We start from the raw sequence: 19,549 nt of genomic DNA, 5'->3' as shown, positions 1-19,549 counted from the left end.
CCTTACATTACCTTTATATTTTATTTTTAACTGACTTTCTATATTATTTTTTTAGATATGTTAATGCTGACTGATGGAAAATAAACAAAGTATGACATGTTTTTATGTGTTTTTAACTGCTTGTTAATGGTTTATAAAGTATTAACAAGCTAATTATTAAGCATTAATAAACTCCCCCATATACTATTTATAAACCCTTTATTAAGGAGCCTTATTTTAAAGTGGTACCAAAAAAGGTGCCCAAATATAATGCATTAAATTAACCTTTTAAATATATATTTTAATATTCGTAAGATAATGTTAGTGCTGAGGGATCAGTCTGTCTGTGTGGATAAAGGTGAATCGTGTTGTCTGTTTTTCTGCAGAATCCTGTGACTGGTCTGCTCCCCGCTAGTGAACAGCAGAAGGATGCCTGGGTCAGGGATAATGTCTACAGCATCCTGGCAGTGTGGGGTCTGGGAATGGCGTATCGTAAGAATGCAGACCGTGACGAGGACAAGGCCAAGGCCTATGAGCTCGAGCAGGTCAGTAAATCTGTCAGTAAGTTCTATTAAAATTGTTATTTTGAGCAGTAGGGTCCAGGCAGTGTAATTGGATATTTGATATCAGTGATGATGCTTCAAGGGTAAAATAATCTGCTGAAAAGGAGATCTGATAAGAAGCTATAGTAGAATAGAAAAAAAAACTAAAAAATATATAAATAACTGTGGTTAATTTTTTAAAATTTGATTTCCTCACACCCAGGCCTGATTATTTCCACACCTGTTCTCAATTATGAAATCATGTAAATAGGACCTGTCTGACACAGAGAAGTAGACCAAAAGATATGTAAGAGCTAGACGTCATGCAGCGATCCAGAGAAATTCAGAAACAAATAAGTAACAAAGTACTGTATTTTTGAGGCTAAAAGGCACACTTAAAATCCTTTAATTTTAACAAAAATCGACACTGTGATTTATAATTCGTTGTACAGTCAGGTAAGGAGAAGTAAAGCCACTCCGCTAAAGTACAGCATTATACAGTTTTCAGTGAACTTTCTCCAGCACTAAGGCTAGGAGCAGCAGCATTAGCATTAGCCGCTAACCGCAGCGCCAGCTCTTTCACCGTTCAGAGGTAGCTATATCTGACTGTAGTCTGTGTGTTTACCGTGTTAATAAAAACTTACGTGGAATGAACCGCTAGCTGATAGTACTCTGTGTTACCGAAATAAGAGAAATCTGTGTAGATTACCATCCAGGGCTCATTTGACTTTAATATATACAGTGAGTCCAAGAAGTATTTGATCCCTTGCTGATTTTCTTCGTTGGCCCACTAATAAAGACATGATCATTCTATACTTTTAATGGTAGATGTATTCTTACATGGAGAGACAGAATATTAAAAAGAAAATCCAGAAAATAAATCTAAGGAATATATATTAATTGATTTGTATTTCATGGAGTGAAATAAGTATTTGATCCCTTAGTATTCATTAGCAGTTCTGGCTTTTACAGACCAGTTAGACACTCCCAATCAACTTGTTACCTGACCTGAAGCCACCTGTTCTCACTAATCACTTGTGTGAAAAACACCTGTCCACAGAATCAGAATCAAGTCTCCAACATGGGTAAAACCAAAGAGCTGTCACAGGACCTCAGAGTCAGAATTGTTGACCTTCACAAAGGTGGAATGGGCTACAAAAAGATTAGTAAGGTGTTGGATGTGAAAGTAACAACTATTGGTGCAATTATCAGAAAGTTTAAAGAGTATAACATGACAATCAACAGACCTCGGCCCGGTGCTCCAAAGAAGATTGCGCCTTGTGGGGTGGCAATGATGCTGAGAACGGTCAGAAATCGTCCTGCAACCACTCGGCAGGAGTTAGCAAATGACCTGAAGGCAGCTGGGACCACAGTTTGCAAGGAAACACTTGGCATTTGGCAACACTTTGCGCAACAATGGATTCACATCCTGCAGTGCCCGAAAGGTACCCCTGCTGAAGAGAGCACATGTGGAGGCGCGCCTCAAGTATACCAATGATCATTTGAAAGATGAACCAAGTTATTGGGAGAAGGTTTTGTGGTCAGACGAGACCAAAATTGAACTTTTTGGCCTCAACTCCACCCGCCATGTGTGGAGGAAGAAAAATGCTGCCTATGACCCCAAGAACACTGTGCCCACCGTCAAGCATGGAGGTGGAAGCATAATGTTTTGGGGGTGTTTCTCTGCCAAGGGTACAGGGCTACTTCACCGCATCACTGGGAAGATGGATGGAGCCATGTACCGCACAATCCTGAGGGACAACCTCCTCCCCTCTGCCAGGGATCTGAAAATGGGCCGTGGTTGGGTCTTCCAACATGATAACGACCCTAAACATACAGCAAAGGCAACAAAGGATTGGCTCAAGAAAAATCACATTAAGGTCATGGAGTGGCCCAGCCAGTCGCCAGACCTCAATCCGATCGAAAATCTATGGAGGGAGCTGAAGGTCAGAGTTGCCAAGCGACAGCCCACCAACCTTCATGATTTGGAGAGGATCTGCAAAGAAGAGTGGGCCAAAATTCCCCCTGGTGTGTGTGCTAAACTTGTGGTTAACTACAACAAACGTCTCACCGCTGTGCTTGCAAACAAAGGCTTTGACACTAAGTATTGAGTGTGTTTGGCAAGAGGGATCAAATACTTATTTTCCTCATTGAAATACAAATTAATTAAAATATATTCTTTAAAATTATATTCTGGATTTTTGTCTTGATATTCTGTCTCTCCATGTTAGAATATATCTACCATTAAAAGTGCAGAAGGATAGTGTCTTTATTAGTGGGCAAACAAAGAAAATCAGCAAGGGATCAAATACTTCTTGGACTCACTGTATATATATATATATATATATATATATATATATATATATATATATATATATATATATATATATATATATATATATAAGAATTACAGTTTAGTTTATTTATGTGCGAGGCCTGCTAAATTAGCAAGGAAACATGGTGACACCCTTGTTCACTTCAAAGATGCATTCTTACTAGTGTCGCTTTTTGCGCCTTATAATCCTGCATGCCTTATGTATGAAAATACACCAGAAAATAGACGTTCATTGATAGCACGCCTTATAATCTAGTGGGCAGGATGATTAGGTTATAAGCCATTTCTAAAGCTTCGGGACTCCAGTGAACCACAGATGGAGAAAACATGTTACACTGGTGAATCTTCCCAGAAGTGGCCTGCCTACCAAAATTACTCCAAAAGTACATGGACAACTCATCCAGAAGGTCACAAAAGAAAGCATGGAGAAAACTGGAGGCAATAATAATATATAAATAAGTGGTGCGGCCACAGCAGAATGATTCCTCCAGTGTCTTAATGCTGAGGGTTTCCTAGTGTAATATCTCACAAGACACATTTCTGATTTCTGAGAGTATGGTTCTTTTCACCACATAACATGATCAGTAGCGCTGCATCAGAATACCAATATATTGTGTTAGCATTGAAATTGCAGTGTGGACAAGCCAAACATTTACAGTACAGAGAGGTCTTGTGTAATATCAAGTAATGTATTAGCTTATCTTTCAATATATCTACCAGTATTATTTATTTATTTAATTATTTATTTGCTGTCCTTTTAATATCATTCTAATATAATAAAAGTGCTTGGATTTTTTTGCAGAGTGTGGTGAAGCTGATGCAGGGACTGCTGCAGTGTATGATGAGACAGGTAAAGGTGTAATTAGTTTGTTTTATCTGTGTAAATAAATGTCTCTGTGGTGATGGCACTTTGTTACGGTGCGTTCTGCACTAGAGTAGTTTATGTGGTATGTCTGTGAACACGTGTGCATGAAGCTGCACATTCCCGTCTGTGTAAGGATGAGCTCTGAGCATGCGGATGTTGCTGCAGGTGGCAAAAGTGGAGAAGTTCAAGCACACACAGAGCACCAAGGACTGCCTGCATGCCAAGTACCACACGCCCACCTGTGCCACGGTGGTAGGAGATGATCAGTGGGGTCACCTGCAGGTGGACGCTACCTCACTGTACCTGCTGGTGCTGGCGCAGATGACTGCATCAGGTGAGCAAGAGCATGTAGATGTATGGATTATAAGGAGAGCTATCAATAAACGTATATTTTATGGTATATTTTCATACGTAAGGCGCATCAGATTATAAGGCATATTAAGCGACACTAGTAAGGAACAGGGGTGTCGCCATGTTTTCCTTCTAATTCAGTAGGTCTCACCGCTGGGTAGCAAGACCTTTGAAGCTAAGCTAAGTAAACAAAACCTTTATTCTTAAAAAAAAACATTTTGTTTTAAAGGAAACTGAAAGCTGTTTATTTACAGTAAGCTTAGATTTCCAGATTTCCACTAAGGCTGGGTGCAGCAGAAATCGTTTGTCCCGCGTAGCTTGTTTTAACACATCTGATAAAATCTGATATACTCGCCTCTGAACTGTGAAAGAGCCAGCACTGCATTTAGTGGATGTTGCTAATGCTGCTCCAGCAGTGATAGCCGGGGTTAACAGCAGGCTACAAGCCGATAATACTCGCCTCTGAACAGAGAAAAGCTAGCGCTTAGCGCTGTTAGCGGCTAATGCTAATACTGCTCCAACCTCAGTGCTGTAGAAACTTAACTGATAATCCTTAAAACACTGCACTTAAGCGAAATGGCTTTACAGAAATTAAATGATTTTAAGTCTGCCTTATTGTTAAAAATTGGTGATACAATAAATACACTTAAACAGTACATTCTATTGTATTAGAATACTGTGCGTTTTGCCACAGAAAACATATGAAAAAATATGCATTATTGATCATTTTCTAAGACTTCAAACTATGCAGAAATCATATTTTTCCAGCTTAATCACTTTTTTTCACTTTTTAATATTCTGTCATGTGGATGTGTTCACCCTGTTATGGCAAGCTGCAATTTAGTGGTTTACCTAGAGTTATGCTGGCAAAATAAAATCTTCACAATGACTGTTCTTTTTTTCATAGATACAATTTGATTGTCTAAAATTATTTTAATCAGTGTGATATTTTACCACAACAGGATAAACAGCTTAAGCTTTACCTCATCTATGTATCAAGACAATATGAGAAATAATGAATTAATATTAAGTTAATATTATTAATTGCTAAAAAAATGCAGCAACAAGTGTCTTCAGCCCCTGAAATAAAATAGTATGAAGTTTTCAGATTTTGTCCAGCACTGATTTGTTCCTTGTGTTTGTTATTACTGATTTATTCCTGTATGAACTCTTTTACAGGACTGCGCATCATATCTAACCTGGATGAAGTGGCGTTTATTCAGAACCTGGTGTTCTATATTGAAGCAGCGTATAAAGTCGCAGTAAGTAGAGCTCAGAACGCTGATTACTGAGGTCGCTGCTGTGTATTGAGTACTTTGCGTGAGAAACTGTGTGCTTTGTGCTGTGCAGGATTACGGCATGTGGGAGAGAGGAGACAAGACTAACCAAGGAATTCCGGAGCTGAACGGGAGCTCAGTTGGGATGGCAAAGGTAGGAAAAGTGTAGATGGAGTCTGCTGAGGTTTTTTTTTTTTTTTTTAGTTGTTCTCTGCAAAGTCTGTAAGTAATTGGACAGTGACAAAGCAAGATAATGGCAACAGTTTCTGGATGCAAAAACCTTTTTACACCACTGTATTTCGTCGCTGTCCAGTGGAAAAGAAGTATCGCCAAAACAGCAACTTTACGGGAGGGAGAAAAATCTTTTAAACTTTGTAAAAGATGTAAAAGAGTTTATTTTAGGTCATTTTGAAGTATTTCTATTCTATTCTATTTCTATTCTATTGGTCCTTTCACTAAGAACTTTTGTCTGTTCAAATTATGTATTAAACTAAATAGAGATACTTGTTTTTCATTGGACAGCGACGATATACAATGGTGTACAAGAGAATGAAAGCAGGGGCTATTTATACTGGGGAAGACAAGTGAACTAATTAGAAGGCTGGTGAGCTAGACCGCAAGAGGCGTCACATGTTCAGGAACATCTGGGAGGTTAGATGCAGGTGTATCCTGGGAAATGGAGGCTTTATTGAGAGCACTAGAGTCTGTGACAAGCAGACAAACAGTGACAGGACTGACACTTACTTAGAATTATCACCGTATTTTATATAATTTGTATATATATATATATAGTCAAAGTAAGCAAAACATGTCACCAGTCAAGTTATTCTGATTCTTTTGTCCAAATTTAAGACATAAAATCAGTGATTTTTGCTTAATATAAGCCTATTTTGAGACTTTGAGATTGCTTAATTTAAGAATTCTCACAAAAAAATGCTTACTCCGGTGGTCTCAATTTACATATATTTAATTTGTAATTTAGTTTCCATCTGTAATACCATTAATATTTTCTCATAAATTGATTTTAACGTACTTTTTATGCATATATATATATATATATATATTTTTGTTCTTTTTGTGTCAGCATATATAATATATAAATAAATGTTATAATTGATATAAATATAAAAATTATAAATGATTTTCAAAGGTTTTGTTAGAACAGTGATGATATGCTGTTTCCTGTGTTTTTAGGCTGCGTTGGAGGCCATTGATGAGCTTGATCTGTTTGGAGCACATGGGGGACCAAAGTCAGTGATTCATGTTCTACCAGATGAAGTGGAGCACTGCCAGGTAACACACCTGCACCTGCAACGTCTGCATATTTTACACACTTTACTTGAAAGAGAGGGAACCATTACGTTTTTGTGTGTTTCTTTAAAATATATATACATATACTAGTACCAGTTAGAAGTTTGGACACACCTTATATTTAGGGCTTTTGAATTATTTTAACATGTTCTGCATTGTAGATTATTATTCATCCAAACGATAAAGAAAAACACAGTGTTAAAGTGTTAAACAAACCAGAACATGTTTTAAATTTTAGATTCTTTAAAGTAGCTCCTTTTGTTTAGATGATCAGTTTTGAACGTCTCTGCTGGATTTTCTCAGTCAGTTTTATGAGGTAGAGTCACCTGCAATTCAGGCTTTCAGTTAACAGCTGTGCTGAACTCATCAAGAGTTAATTACTTGAATGTCTTGTCTCTTAATAAAGTGTTTGAGAGCATCAGTTAAAGTAAAGTAGTGAAGAGGTAGAGTTACAGGTATACAGTGAGTAATGTTGTAATATATATTATGAGAAGCAGGACTACTCAACTAAGTAAATAACAAAAAAACAAAAAACATTATGATGAAACTGGCTCTTATCAGGACCTTCCTAGGAAAGGAGGAGCAACAGTTCCCGCTGTTACCTCAGAAACCACAAATTAAATTTAAGCACCCCGGATAAGAGCACCAAAATGCTTCAAGTAGCGTTCGTCCACCTACGTGGAACTGTGGAACCTAATTTTAAACAGGTTTGCCACCAACAAAAGTAGATTCTGCAACCAGGAACATTCAGTTACAGGGGGAACCAAAGAATACTAGTTTTTTTTACTGCAATCCGTGATCGCTTCTGTTCACCGTCGCTATGCAGTGCCCTCTGTTGGTGACGTATGATGTGACATTTTAGCGGTTCCTCTTAACAAGGGCTGATTTGCTGAAAAGGTGCTAAAAGAGGTTTTTTGGTTTGTTTTACACTTTTAAGGTATTACATGATTCTTTATGTGTTTATTCATAGTCTGGATGTCTTTAGTTCTAATTTACAGTGTAGGACAAAACTTTGAATGTGAAAATGTGTCCAAACCTTTGCCTGGCACCCTATATAATATATATATATATATATATATATATATATATATATATATATATATATATATATATATATTATTCATTGCTTATTCGAGTGCTTTTCTCCATATATCAGTCTATCTTGTGCTCAATGCTGCCCCGAGCGTCTACGTCTAAAGAGATTGATGCCGGTCTGCTTTCGGTCATCTCCTTCCCTGCTTTTGCTGTAGAAGATGCTGATCTGGTCAATATCACCAAAAGTGAGATCATCTCTAAGCTGCAGGTACAGCACTATAATTTTCCAATTCATTCAGATTAAGGTTGGATTTCATGTGTCTTAAAAAATAATCTGTATCCTGTAAATCTAAAGGTCTAAAGCATATTACAGTTAGGCCTGTCACATCGATGTGTTTTTTATTGGATAGTATATCATCTCAGAAAACAGTGTTATTGTCATTTTAAGCCCAATTTTATGCAACTGATATAATTATAATGTACAGTAATAGTACTAATGTAGTAATAATGTAGTTATTGTAGTTATTGTGACAGGCCTAAGTACACTTTCAGACAGGCTGAATATGTGTCGTTGGCAAATTTATTTAAATGTAGTGGAAAATGATATTTGCTTCATAAAGAACTGTGAAATATTTGCAGGGTCGTTATGGATGCTGTCGGTTTATCAGAGATGGTTACAGAACTCCAAAAGAGGTATGTCTGTTACAGCGCATTCAGACCAACTAAACAACTAACCAAAATTATTTTTTATAAAATTATGAAAATATAAAATCAGTGTCTTAGAATTTTTTTCTATTATTATATAAAATACCAATTAGTACTTTTGTCAGTGTGGGCAGTGTGCCAAGTCCTGCTGGAAAATGAAATCTGCATCTTCATAAAAGTTGTTATCAGCAGAGGGAAGCTGTAAGATATGAAGTGCTGTAAGATTTTGTGGGAAAACAAAACTGCACTGACTTTAGACTTGATAATAAAACACAGTGGATCAACACCAGCAGATGACAGACATGACTCTCCAAACCATCACTGATCATCAGTAAATTTTACATTTCATTTGGTAAACTTCGTAACTGCATGAGTGGGATTCCCAGTTATAGTGGCAGAGCTTTAGACTCAGAGACCATCATTGTGCAGTCATAATTTTCTTTTTTGTTTAAACAATTCTGATGATATAAATGTGTATAATACAATATGGCACACCTCCAGGTGGGCCCGGTGAGTAGCCGTCTTCTCTAGTGCGCTAGTCTTCTCTGCTGGAGAAGGCGATAGGTTACACAACAATGCTCTCAACATTTTCTTATTCAGATAAAAGATAAGTGCTTTGTTTCAGTATGCTTATTAACATCTGTGTTAAAACAAACTTGACCCACTTCTAATCCACTATATGGATTATTCAAATTATGAAATACCTTTATTTATTTTTTACCTTTTCTATTTTTATTTGGAAATTTTATTGCTCTTTTTCACATTTTATTGTATTCTCTCTCTTTTTTTTTCCCCCCCCAATCACGTTGATAGGACCCCACACGGCTTCATTATGATCCAGCAGAACTGAAACTCTTTGAGAATATTGAATGTGAATGGCCGGTGTTTTGGACCTACCTCATACTGGACGGCATTTTCAATGGAGATCATGTACAGGTATACACTTTCATACTGATCTCAGATTAATGTGTGTTCGAAAGCAGTCAGCTGTCTACATTAGCTTTATAGCTTTTAAAGTTATAGTACCAGTCAAAAGTTTGGACACACCTTAAATTCAGTATTTAAGTATTTCACTATTTAAAATGTTCTGCATTGTGCATTAATACTAAAGTCATCCAAACTATATTTCGGTTCTTTAAAGTAGCACCTCTTGATTAGATTAGACAGTTTAGCACATAACTGATGGATATTTTCAGTCAGCTTTATGAGGTAGAGTCTCCTGGAATTCAGGCTTTCAGTTAACAGCTGTGCTGAACTCATCAAGAGTTAATTACTTGAATTTCTTGTCTCTTAATAAAGTGTTTGAGAGCATCAGTTAAAGTAAAGTAGTGAAGAGGTAGAGTTACAGGTATACAGTGAATAGTGAATATTTATAGAGTAATGTTCTAATCCAGATTATGAGAAGCAAGAACTACTCCACTAAATAAAGATAAAAAATGCTACAACATTTTAAGACCTTTGGAAGTATCATCAAGTGCAGTCACCGCAAAGACCATAAATCATAATCAAAAACGATGATGAAATTGGCTCTCATCAGGACCGCCCGAAAGCCAAGTTCAGCTAATCAGAGTTACCAGCTTCAGAAACTGCAAGTTTACAGAGTATTTTGTTTTTTTAACTTTTAACTTTTTACATGATTCCTTATGTGTTCTTTTATTGTCTAAATCACTTCACTATTCATTTCCAATGTAGGAAATATAAATAAATAAATAAATAGAATGAGAAGGTGGGTCTTTTGACTGGTATTGTAAGTTGTAATTGCCATTCTCTTCTACTAGGGGGCGGTATAGTTTTATTTTTAATGTGTGTAACTGTACAGGTGCAGGAATACAGGGAGGCTCTGGAGGGCATCTTGATCCGGGGCAAGCATGGCATCAAACTGGTACCTGAACTGTATGCTGTACCAGCTGACAAGGTAAGCGCAAGTGTACCAGTTTTATTGAATGTATTGTAGAATTCAATCAATCAATCAATCGATTAACCTTTATTTTAACTCGGAAGTACATTAAGGGCAACCCCCATTTTCAATGTAGCCGAGCATTTACAGAAACAGGGCTTGACATGACAAAGAAAATAATAACTAAATTTATTCATTTTAAAATAACAGATATAAAAGATTCAAATAAGAAAATTAAGAACAAAAGAAGATAAGATTAATACAACAAAAACTGTTACATTTGTATAATACAATAAAAAAAAGATGCAGATCTTCGTTTTTAAAATTATTCCTACTTAAAACTAGCATTAGATCTTTAAATGGAACATATTATATCTCTTTTTAGACAAGTTAGATTAATTTTTTATACAACAAAACATGTTCATTAAGTTCTTTGCACACAATCACTCTCACATAAAAAAAAAGTCTCACCACCTCTATTCCTGCCAGTTTCAGTCTCTTTTGGAATGAGCCATTTATAGGCTCTGTCATTTTTATGCAAATAAGCTGCTGCTAAAGAGGAAGGACAAGTGCAATTAAATATAATTAATCACATAATATTGTAATTAATCTAATAACTAAATAAAACATATTTTTTACACTACAGTGTATTGCTAAAAGTATTCGCTCCTCTGCCATCACGCACATGAACCTGAGTGACGGGTTTAAAGCTATAACAGCTTTAACTTTTCTGGGAAGGCTTTCCACAAGGTTTAGGAGTGTGTTTATGGGAAGTTCTCACCATATTTCCAGAAGCACATTTGTGAGATCAGACGAGAAGGCCTGGATCAAAGTTTGAGGTCAGAACTCCGTGCAGGCCAGTCAAGTTCTTCCACACCAAACTCCTCAGCTCATACATGTCTCTTTATGCACGCAAAATCATCCCCAGAATCCATCTGCATTATGCACAATTAATTGGAGCACTATAGAGCACTAAAAAAAGGGCCCTATGTGCCTTAATATCTGCTGACGCCATGCTGTTTGAGTTGCTGTCATTCCCAGATGCTTCCTCTTTGTTATATCATTTGGGAACAAAAACTAAATAGGTTAAACTAGTGCTCAGTGTATAGTATAATAAACATTATGAAACTGTTTGGTCATATTTGCTTTTTACATATTTACCTTTTACATGGGTTGGACGATGAAACTGAAACCTTGTTTTAGAGCACAATAATTTATTGTGGTGACGGACAGTTCTGGTGGAAACAGGAGAGTTGAGGTGCACATTGAATTCCATCGTGATTTGACCAGCCGTGGTTTTATGTTTTTTGGATACAATCCGGGTTAGCACCCGAACATCCCTTTCAGACAGCTTCCACAGTTAATCCTGTTGGATGTGGTTGGTTCTTCTTGGTGGTATGCTGACATTACCCTGGATACTGTGGCTCTTGATGCATCACAAAGACTTGCTGTCTTGGTCACAGATGCTCCAGCAAGACGTGCACCAACAATTTGTCCTCTTTTGAACTCTGGATGTGTGACCCATAATGTTGTGTGCATTGCAATATTTAGAGTAAAACTGTGCTCTTACCCTGCTAATTGAACCTTCACACTCTGCTCTTACTGGTGCAATGTGCAATTAATCAAGATTGGCCACCAGGCTGCTCCAATTTAGCTATAAATCCTTCCACACTAAAATGACAGGTGTTTCAGTTTCATTCTCCAACCCCTGTACATATTTACCTTTTAGATATTTACCATATACATATTTATACAATAAAAATTGCCTCAACAGTGTGATTGTGCTGTTTCAGGTTGAAGATGAGTATCGGAACCCCCACAGTGTGGACCGCATGGCTGCAGGCCAGCTCCCCCACATGTGGGGCCAGTCCCTCTACATTGTGGGCAGCCTGCTAGCTGAGGTACAGTGTTTCTATTTAACCTCATCCCCGTTAACCAGTCAAAAGTTTGGACACACCTTCTCATTCAGTGTTTTTCTTTATTTTGTTATTTAATTTATTTTCTACATGTAGATTTATATTAAAGACATGAACATAATTATGGGCACATATGGATGACACTGAGATTAAAATACCAGTGTGCAGATCTGTTCTTAAAGATAAATGTGATACTTAGAAGAATCTAAAGTAGAAAACATATTTTGATTTATTATTAAAAATAATTCCTCATGTGTTCCTTTATAAAAAATAATATAGTATTTTAATATTAACTCTACAACGTAAAAAATCATAAAAAGAAAGAAAACACACTAAATCAGAAGAGTGTCTAAATTTTGACTGGTACTATACTGTAACTACAGCTCTGGAAAAAAAGAGGAGATCACTTCGGTTTCTGAATCTGAATCTGATTTAGCTATTTTTAGGTTTATGTTTGAGTAAAATGAACATTGTTGTTTTATTCTATAAACTACAGATTACATTTCTCTCAAATTCCAAATAAAAATACTGTCATTTAGAGCATTTATTTGCAGAAAATGAGAAATGGTTTAAATAACAACAAAAAAAAGATGCAGAGCTTTCAGACCTCAAATAATGCAAAGAAAACAAGTTCATATTCATAAAGTTTTAAGAGTTCAGAAATCAATATTTGGTGGAATAACCCTGGTTTTTAATCACATTTTTCATGCATCTTGGCATCATGTTCTCCTCCACCAGTCTTACACACAGTTCAGTTTGGTGGTTTGATGGTTTGTGATCATCCATCATCCTCTTGATTATATTCCAGAGGTTTTCAATTGGGTAAACAAAAAAAAACTCATCATTTTAAGTGCTTTATGTTATTTTTAAAGGGTCTTGGTCTCTTTTTAAGTATTTTTTCCCCTTTCTTTATTAAGGGTTTTCTGGCTCCTGGAGAGATAGACCCTCTGAACAGAAGATTCTCCACAGGATTCAAACCAGATGTTGTAGTTCAGGGTAAGAGGACAGTAAGCGAGTACACACACTGATTCAGAGTGTGTTTGTTGATTTGGCATTGCTTTGAAACTGGATTTGGGGTTTTATAATTTCATGTTTTCTGTTTAGTGAGTGTTGTGGCGGAGTCAAAAGAGATCCGGGATCTTCTGAGGGATTATGGGATTGATGTGCAGACTGTATCAGAAGTCCTCCCCATCCGGGTCATGCCAGCTCGCATCCTGAGCCACATCTACGTCAAGCTGGGTAAATATTCATTACGCTTTATAACACAAGTCTCTTCTGACTCATCCTGTGGGCAAAGAAGAGCTAGAACCTGTAACAAAAAGCTTAGTTAACTAGCTAACTAATGAAAATTGAAAATTAATGTTTTTTTTTAACTAGAAAATTCTCAGGTAAGAAATTAATAAACTTTTCCACCTATGGTCACAACTAGCTGTGGATAATGGATAATGTAAAGTCTTTAAACCTTCTGTCTGTTGATAGATTTAGGCCACTTTTAGTTCAGTTTTTTAGCTCAATTTTCAGTTTTGGGATCATGAAAAACATTAAATCAGTGTTTTTAAATTCACTTTATGTGCATTCCAGTTGACACTATGGCTTGGTGGTTAACACTTGATTGTAAAACTTGATTGTAAAGCGACCTTGGGAGTCTAAAAAAGCGCTATATAAGTGTACGGTATTTTTCACACTGTAAGGTGCAGTTAAAAACCTTTAATTTTCCCAAAAATTTTCAGTGTTCCTTATAATCCTATGCTCCATATTATATATATCCAGGTATTAAGGAGAAGTAAATACACTCCACTGAAGTACAGAGTTATACAGGAGTTTCAGTTTAGTTCTGCAGCAGTATTAGCATTAGCCGCTAAGCGCTAGCTCTTTTGTCGTTCAGAGGTGAGTATTATCACACTGTAGCCTGCTGCTAACCCTGACTAGCACTGCTGGAATTGTAGTGTTATTTATCATTACCCACTAACTGCGCTAAGCACTAGCTCTTTGGAGGTGAGTATATTGGACTGTAGTCTGTGTGTTTACCGTGTTAAAACCAGCTATGTGTTACGAACTGCTAGCTAATATCGCCCTAGATTACAGGAACACTCAGGGTTTTTCAGTGTGGCACTGTCAGGCAGTATTAGACGCTAACTGCTAGCCGTTATCAGCTATTGCTAATGCTTCAGCCCTAGTGAAAAAATCTGTAAATCTAAGCTTACTGTAAATAAACGGAAGCGTTTTACCCACCCAAATAAACAGTTTTTAGGACAGAAATATGTGTATTTTTGCATTTAGTGCTCGTTTGACTTGTATGAGTTGTCTGAAATGCTTTTCTTTTAAGAATTACAGTTTTGTTTACTTAACTTAGCTTAGGTCTCACCACCCAGCGGCGAGACCTGTTGAATTAGAAGGAAACATGGCTACACCCCTGTTCCTTACTAGTGTTGCTTAATGCGCCTTATAATCCGGTGCTCTTTATAGTGGGGAAAATATGGTAACTTCACCCACACAGCAGGGTTTTGACATGTTGATATTATCAGTTTAAAAACAATAAATAGTAATCAATCCTTACTAGAAGCTGATCTGTTTTCTCCCACAGTGTGGGCGTGGCTTAAATTCACTCTGTTTCTTAACCTAACTCACTGTATTTGCTTACTGATTTTTTACAGGACACTGTAAGAAGCTGAATTTGACTGGGCGCCCATACCGGCACATTGGTGTTCTGGGGACCTCTAAGTTCTATGAGATTAGAAATCGAACCTACACTTTTACGCCACAGGTAAGAGTAAATACTTAACAGAATTTGTGGCCCCAAAGACGCAAATGTTTTTTTTTTTTCTTTCTTTAATTATACTTTATTAGTTATACTAAGACATTTTCACATGCCGCCCTCTACTGGATACATACTGTTACTGAAATGCAAATGTGAGCATGAGAAAAGCAAGACATTTATCTGACATGCAGATATTACTGTTGTCTTCATCCATTATCAGCCGAGTGCATGTGGTTCCTTTTAGGATAGAAGTGTGGCCACACATATGCCTAACTCTGATTTAACCTTGACTTGGACTTTTGCTTGGTTTGCATTTCTAATTTTCCCAAACTTTGTCTTTGTACAGAAAGTCCTTTATATCGGGACAAAATTTTATTTTAGGATTTTAAAATGATTCTTCCCATTTGGAGAAGTCCAAAAACTAAATTTTAGCTTTCTACAGTTAGTAAAAAAAAAACTAGCAGAAAACAGGATGAGAACGTTTCTGTCTGAACTGGCTGTAGAAACTTTTGACTGGGATTCCCACCATCTTGTTGTTTTATTCAGTTGAGTGAAATGTTGTCATGAGACCATTAAATGTTATGGGCACTGTCTATATTTAAGGCCAAGATGTTAACATTTAGAAAAATTAAGTATAATGGTGCATAGAAGTGCACAGAAATGAAATGTCTCCATATAAGGACGTAGGGTCTCAAGAGTTTAAATATGTGTCAATGAGACTGTAAGATCTAAGCAAGTAAAAAGTATAATTAAGCAATATTGCTTGTAATATAAGCTAAGCTTAGTTTTCATTGGTTTTCCATTCCATTCTATAGATACGACATTTGTAGAGACATTTGGTAGAGCTGTGGTGTTTATACAGTCATTTATGTAAACTAATCAAAGCGGCATTATGGGAGAATTTGCCGTTCTAGCTTCTGTACTCTAGTGGAGCGTCACAATGATTTTAGGGCATTAATTTAATGTAAACTATAACAAATTGTTGCTTTAAATATACCAATAAACTCAGCAAAAAATCAATTTTAAAGGGTTAATTTAAGAAAGATAAATAATTATCTGTGGTTGCGTCTTCTCTCTTCTGTTTAGTTTATTGATCAGCATCATTTCTACCTGGCTCTGGATAATCAGATGATTGTGGAGATGCTGAGGACTGAACTGGCGTACCTCTCCTCCTGTTGGCGGATGACTGGGAGACCAACACTTACATTCCCCATCACACAGAACATGCTGGGTAACTAGAAGACAGTATTTCAGTCAGTATATGTATATACATATTAGAATATCATTGAAGTCACTTCATTTCAGTAATTCAGTTCAAAATGTGAAACTCATAGATTATATAGATCAGGGGTGTCCAAACTACGGCCCGCAGGCGATTTGCGGCCCGTTTGCTTTTTTGGAGCGGCCCGCGAGGTATTTTAGAAATAGAATAAAATTTGGCCCGCTGTTAAGCAGGTTTTTTTTTATAATATGAGATTCAAAGTTTGAACGCTAGGTGTCAGAAACGGACCAAAGAGTCTAAAAGCGGAGAGGGTGCGCATTTCTAGCGCAGAAAAATGGGGCAAAGAGTCTAAAATGAAGAGGGTGCGCATTTCTAGCGCAGATAAAACGGGCCAAAGAGTCTAAAAGCGGAGAGGGTGTGCATTTCTAGCGCAGAAAAATGGGGCAAAGAGTCTAAAATGGAGAGGGTGCGCATTTCTAGTGCAGAAAAACGGGCCAAAGAGTCTGAAAGCGGAGAGAGTGCGCATTTCTAGTGCAGAAAAACGGGGCAAAGAGTCTAAAAGGGCCGAGACCGAGAGTGTTCAGTTGTAGCACAGAAAAAGGGCAAAATATTCTAAAAGTTGCCATAATTAAGGAGTTTAATATTAAGAGACATCAGAAAATGAAACATGAATTTGAAAAATCTTAGTTTACACAACACTGTAAAAGATAGTCTGTGTCCCGTGACTTCAAATATATTTCTCCTTCTGGCCCCCAACAAAAAAAGTTTGGACACCCCTGATATAGATGTAATACACACAGAATGATCTATTTTTAGCGTTTATTTCTTTTATTGTTGATGATTATGAAGCTTACGGTCAATGAACCCCCCCCCCCCAAAAAAAAAAAAAAAAAACAGTTTTAGAAAATTAGAATATTATATAAGGCCAATTGGTACTTTTGGCAGTGTGTGCCAAGTCCTGCTGGAAAATGAAATCCGCATCTCCATAAAGATTTTTCGGGAAAGCACTGCTCTAATATTGTTATATATACATTTTTTTTTCTTCTTCTTTTTTATAGTGGATGATGGAGAAAACATTGACCCCTGCATCCTGTCTACCTTGCGAAAGCTACAAGATGGCTATTTTGGTGGAGCAAGGTCAGAAAAAACAAGAAATCCTGTAGAAAACAAACGTCCCCTTGTTATTTAATGGTATCAAAAGACGGTAACACTTTCTATGAACCCTGTATTCATAATGTATTATAAATGCACTTTATAATGCATTATATGACATGAAAAATAGCTTATAATGACTGTAATAAGTCTGTGTAATAACTCATAAGTACTTAAAGTGACATTCATAACACATTATAAACTACAAGTATAAGGGTTTATAAATAAAGGGCTTATAATGCTTGTAATGCCGTATAATATATGTATATAAGTACATTGTACAATGTAGTGTTGTAATGCACTATAACACATATTTGGTATATTTTGGTATAATGCATTATAATAGCAGCTATGATTTCTCAAATTAAGATTTTATATATAGTATAGTAATGACTGTATATAAGGCTTTATAATGTGTTAAGCACTTATATAAAAGCTTAATTTGAGAAATCATAGCTGCATGTTATAATGCATTATACCAAAATGTACCAAATCTGTGGTATAGTGCATTACTACTACATTACTACATTGTACAATGTCTTATGAACAGATATTATAAGGCATTATAATCCCTTTCTTTATAAACCCTTACACTTGTAGTTTATAATGTGTTATAAATGCCGCTGTAAGTACTTATGAGTTATTATACAGGCCTATTACAGTCAGTATAAGGTATTATGCATGTCATATAATGCATTATAAGTGCATTTATAATACATTATGAATACAGGGTTCTTATGAAGTGTTACCCAGAAGACTCTTAATGTTTTTATGTAAAACACAGTAGAGCTGTATCTGTTTCTTTATCTGTTTAGAGTGCAGATGGCAAACCTGTCTACATTCCTCACCACCTCCTTTCACACTAAGCTCAGCTTCATGGATGCTGACTCTGATGAGAACTTTTTAGATGAAGATGACGATGAAGAGGAAGACAATGAGGATACAGAGCATACTTTTACCCCATGTGGTATCTCTCTCTTTACACTCTTTACTCTATTAACATACATCAGGGAAAATTTGCGGCCCATTTCCTTTTTTTAAGTGGCCCGCAAGGTATTTTAGAAATAAAATGAAAGTTGGCCGCAGGTTTTTATAATGTGAGATTCAAAGTGTAAACGCTAGGTGTCAGAAAACGGGCCAAAGAGTCTACATGTGGCGAGATTGCACAGTTGTAGTGTAGATAACGGACCAAAAAGTCTATATGCGGCGAGAATGCGCAGTTGTTGCGCTGATAACGGACCAAAGACTCTATACGCGGCAAGAATGCGCAGTTGTGGCGCAGAAAACGGACCGAAGAGTCTATATGCGGCTAGAATGCACAGTTGTAGCGCAGAAAACGGGCCAAAGAGTCTATATGCGGCTAGAATGCACAGTTATGGCGCAGAAACCGGGCCAAAGAGTCTAAAAGCGGCGAGATTGCACAGTTGTAGCGTGGATAACGGAACGAAGAGTCTATATGCGGCGAGAATGCGCAGTTGTAGCGCAGAAAACAGGCCAAAGAGACTAAAAGTGGCGAGACTGCACAGCTGTAGCGCAGAAAACGGGCCAAAGAGTCTAAAAGCGGAGAGAGTGCGCAGTCGTAGCGCAGAAAACGGGCTAATTTCAATTGAATCAATTTGAAAATCTTAGTTTACACAACACAGTCAAAGATAGATAAAGAGCTATCAAGAACATGTATTATTATAAGTAGCATATTCCATTATTTGTTTTATTACAGAGTCTGTGGCCCGTGACTGCACATATATTTCTCCTTCTGGCCCCCAACAAAAAAAGTTTGGACACCCCTGACATACATAATAAGACAGGTTTCAAATGTCTTTTTGTAGGTTTATGCTGATGTAATTGTTGTTTTCTGGTGTAGATGTGCTCGACTCGAAGGATGTGCTTGATCAGTACCTCACTCAGCTCCTGCAGAGCACAGCCACGAAGTCCCATCTCCCTCCCATCCAGAGGGGGCAGCACCACGTCTTCAGTGCTGAACACACCACCAGGGACATCCTGACTCTCATGGCTCAGGTTCAAGGACTCAACATGCCTAGTGAGTAAATATGCAGCTGTGGAAAAAATAAGATCACCTAAAGTTTAAAAACCTCTGGAATATAATCAAGAGGAAGATGGATGATCACAAGCCATCAAACCACCAAACTGAACTGCTTGAATTTCTGCAGCAGGAGTAAAGCAGCATGAAGTTATCCAAAAGCAGT

At 37.0% G+C, this 19,549-nt stretch overlaps 2 protein-coding genes across 5 annotated transcripts in view; one reads left to right on the top strand and one right to left on the bottom strand.

Moving 5' to 3' along the window:
• Positions 1-19,549, bottom strand: part of ncbp2 (nuclear cap binding protein subunit 2) — a 231,614-nt gene that overhangs the window by 9,400 nt on the left and 202,665 nt on the right. The window lies entirely within an intron of this gene.
• phka2 (phosphorylase kinase, alpha 2 (liver)) overlaps positions 1-19,549 on the top strand; it is a 43,774-nt gene that overhangs the window by 2,986 nt on the left and 21,239 nt on the right. For all 4 annotated transcript variants that reach the window (XM_022669552.2, XM_022669550.2, XM_022669551.2 and 1 more), the window contains exons 2-19: positions 366-524; positions 3,659-3,706; positions 3,887-4,055; positions 5,252-5,334; positions 5,423-5,503; positions 6,544-6,642; positions 7,817-7,963; positions 8,335-8,388; positions 9,214-9,336; positions 10,220-10,315; positions 12,091-12,198; positions 13,131-13,209; positions 13,318-13,452; positions 14,868-14,977; positions 16,058-16,202; positions 17,252-17,330; positions 18,161-18,312; positions 19,207-19,383. In XM_022669552.2, coding sequence (XP_022525273.1) covers positions 366-524; positions 3,659-3,706; positions 3,887-4,055; positions 5,252-5,334; positions 5,423-5,503; positions 6,544-6,642; positions 7,817-7,963; positions 8,335-8,388; positions 9,214-9,336; positions 10,220-10,315; positions 12,091-12,198; positions 13,131-13,209; positions 13,318-13,452; positions 14,868-14,977; positions 16,058-16,202; positions 17,252-17,330; positions 18,161-18,312; positions 19,207-19,383 — 2,044 coding nt within the window. The remainder of the gene's footprint in view (positions 1-365; positions 525-3,658; positions 3,707-3,886; positions 4,056-5,251; positions 5,335-5,422; positions 5,504-6,543; positions 6,643-7,816; positions 7,964-8,334; positions 8,389-9,213; positions 9,337-10,219; positions 10,316-12,090; positions 12,199-13,130; positions 13,210-13,317; positions 13,453-14,867; positions 14,978-16,057; positions 16,203-17,251; positions 17,331-18,160; positions 18,313-19,206; positions 19,384-19,549) is intronic.

This window comes from Astyanax mexicanus, chromosome 16 (genome assembly GCF_023375975.1).
Source record: "Astyanax mexicanus isolate ESR-SI-001 chromosome 16, AstMex3_surface, whole genome shotgun sequence".
Classification (NCBI taxonomy): Eukaryota; Metazoa; Chordata; class Actinopteri; order Characiformes; family Acestrorhamphidae; genus Astyanax; species Astyanax mexicanus.
This window is presented reverse-complemented; position numbering and strand designations above follow the sequence as displayed.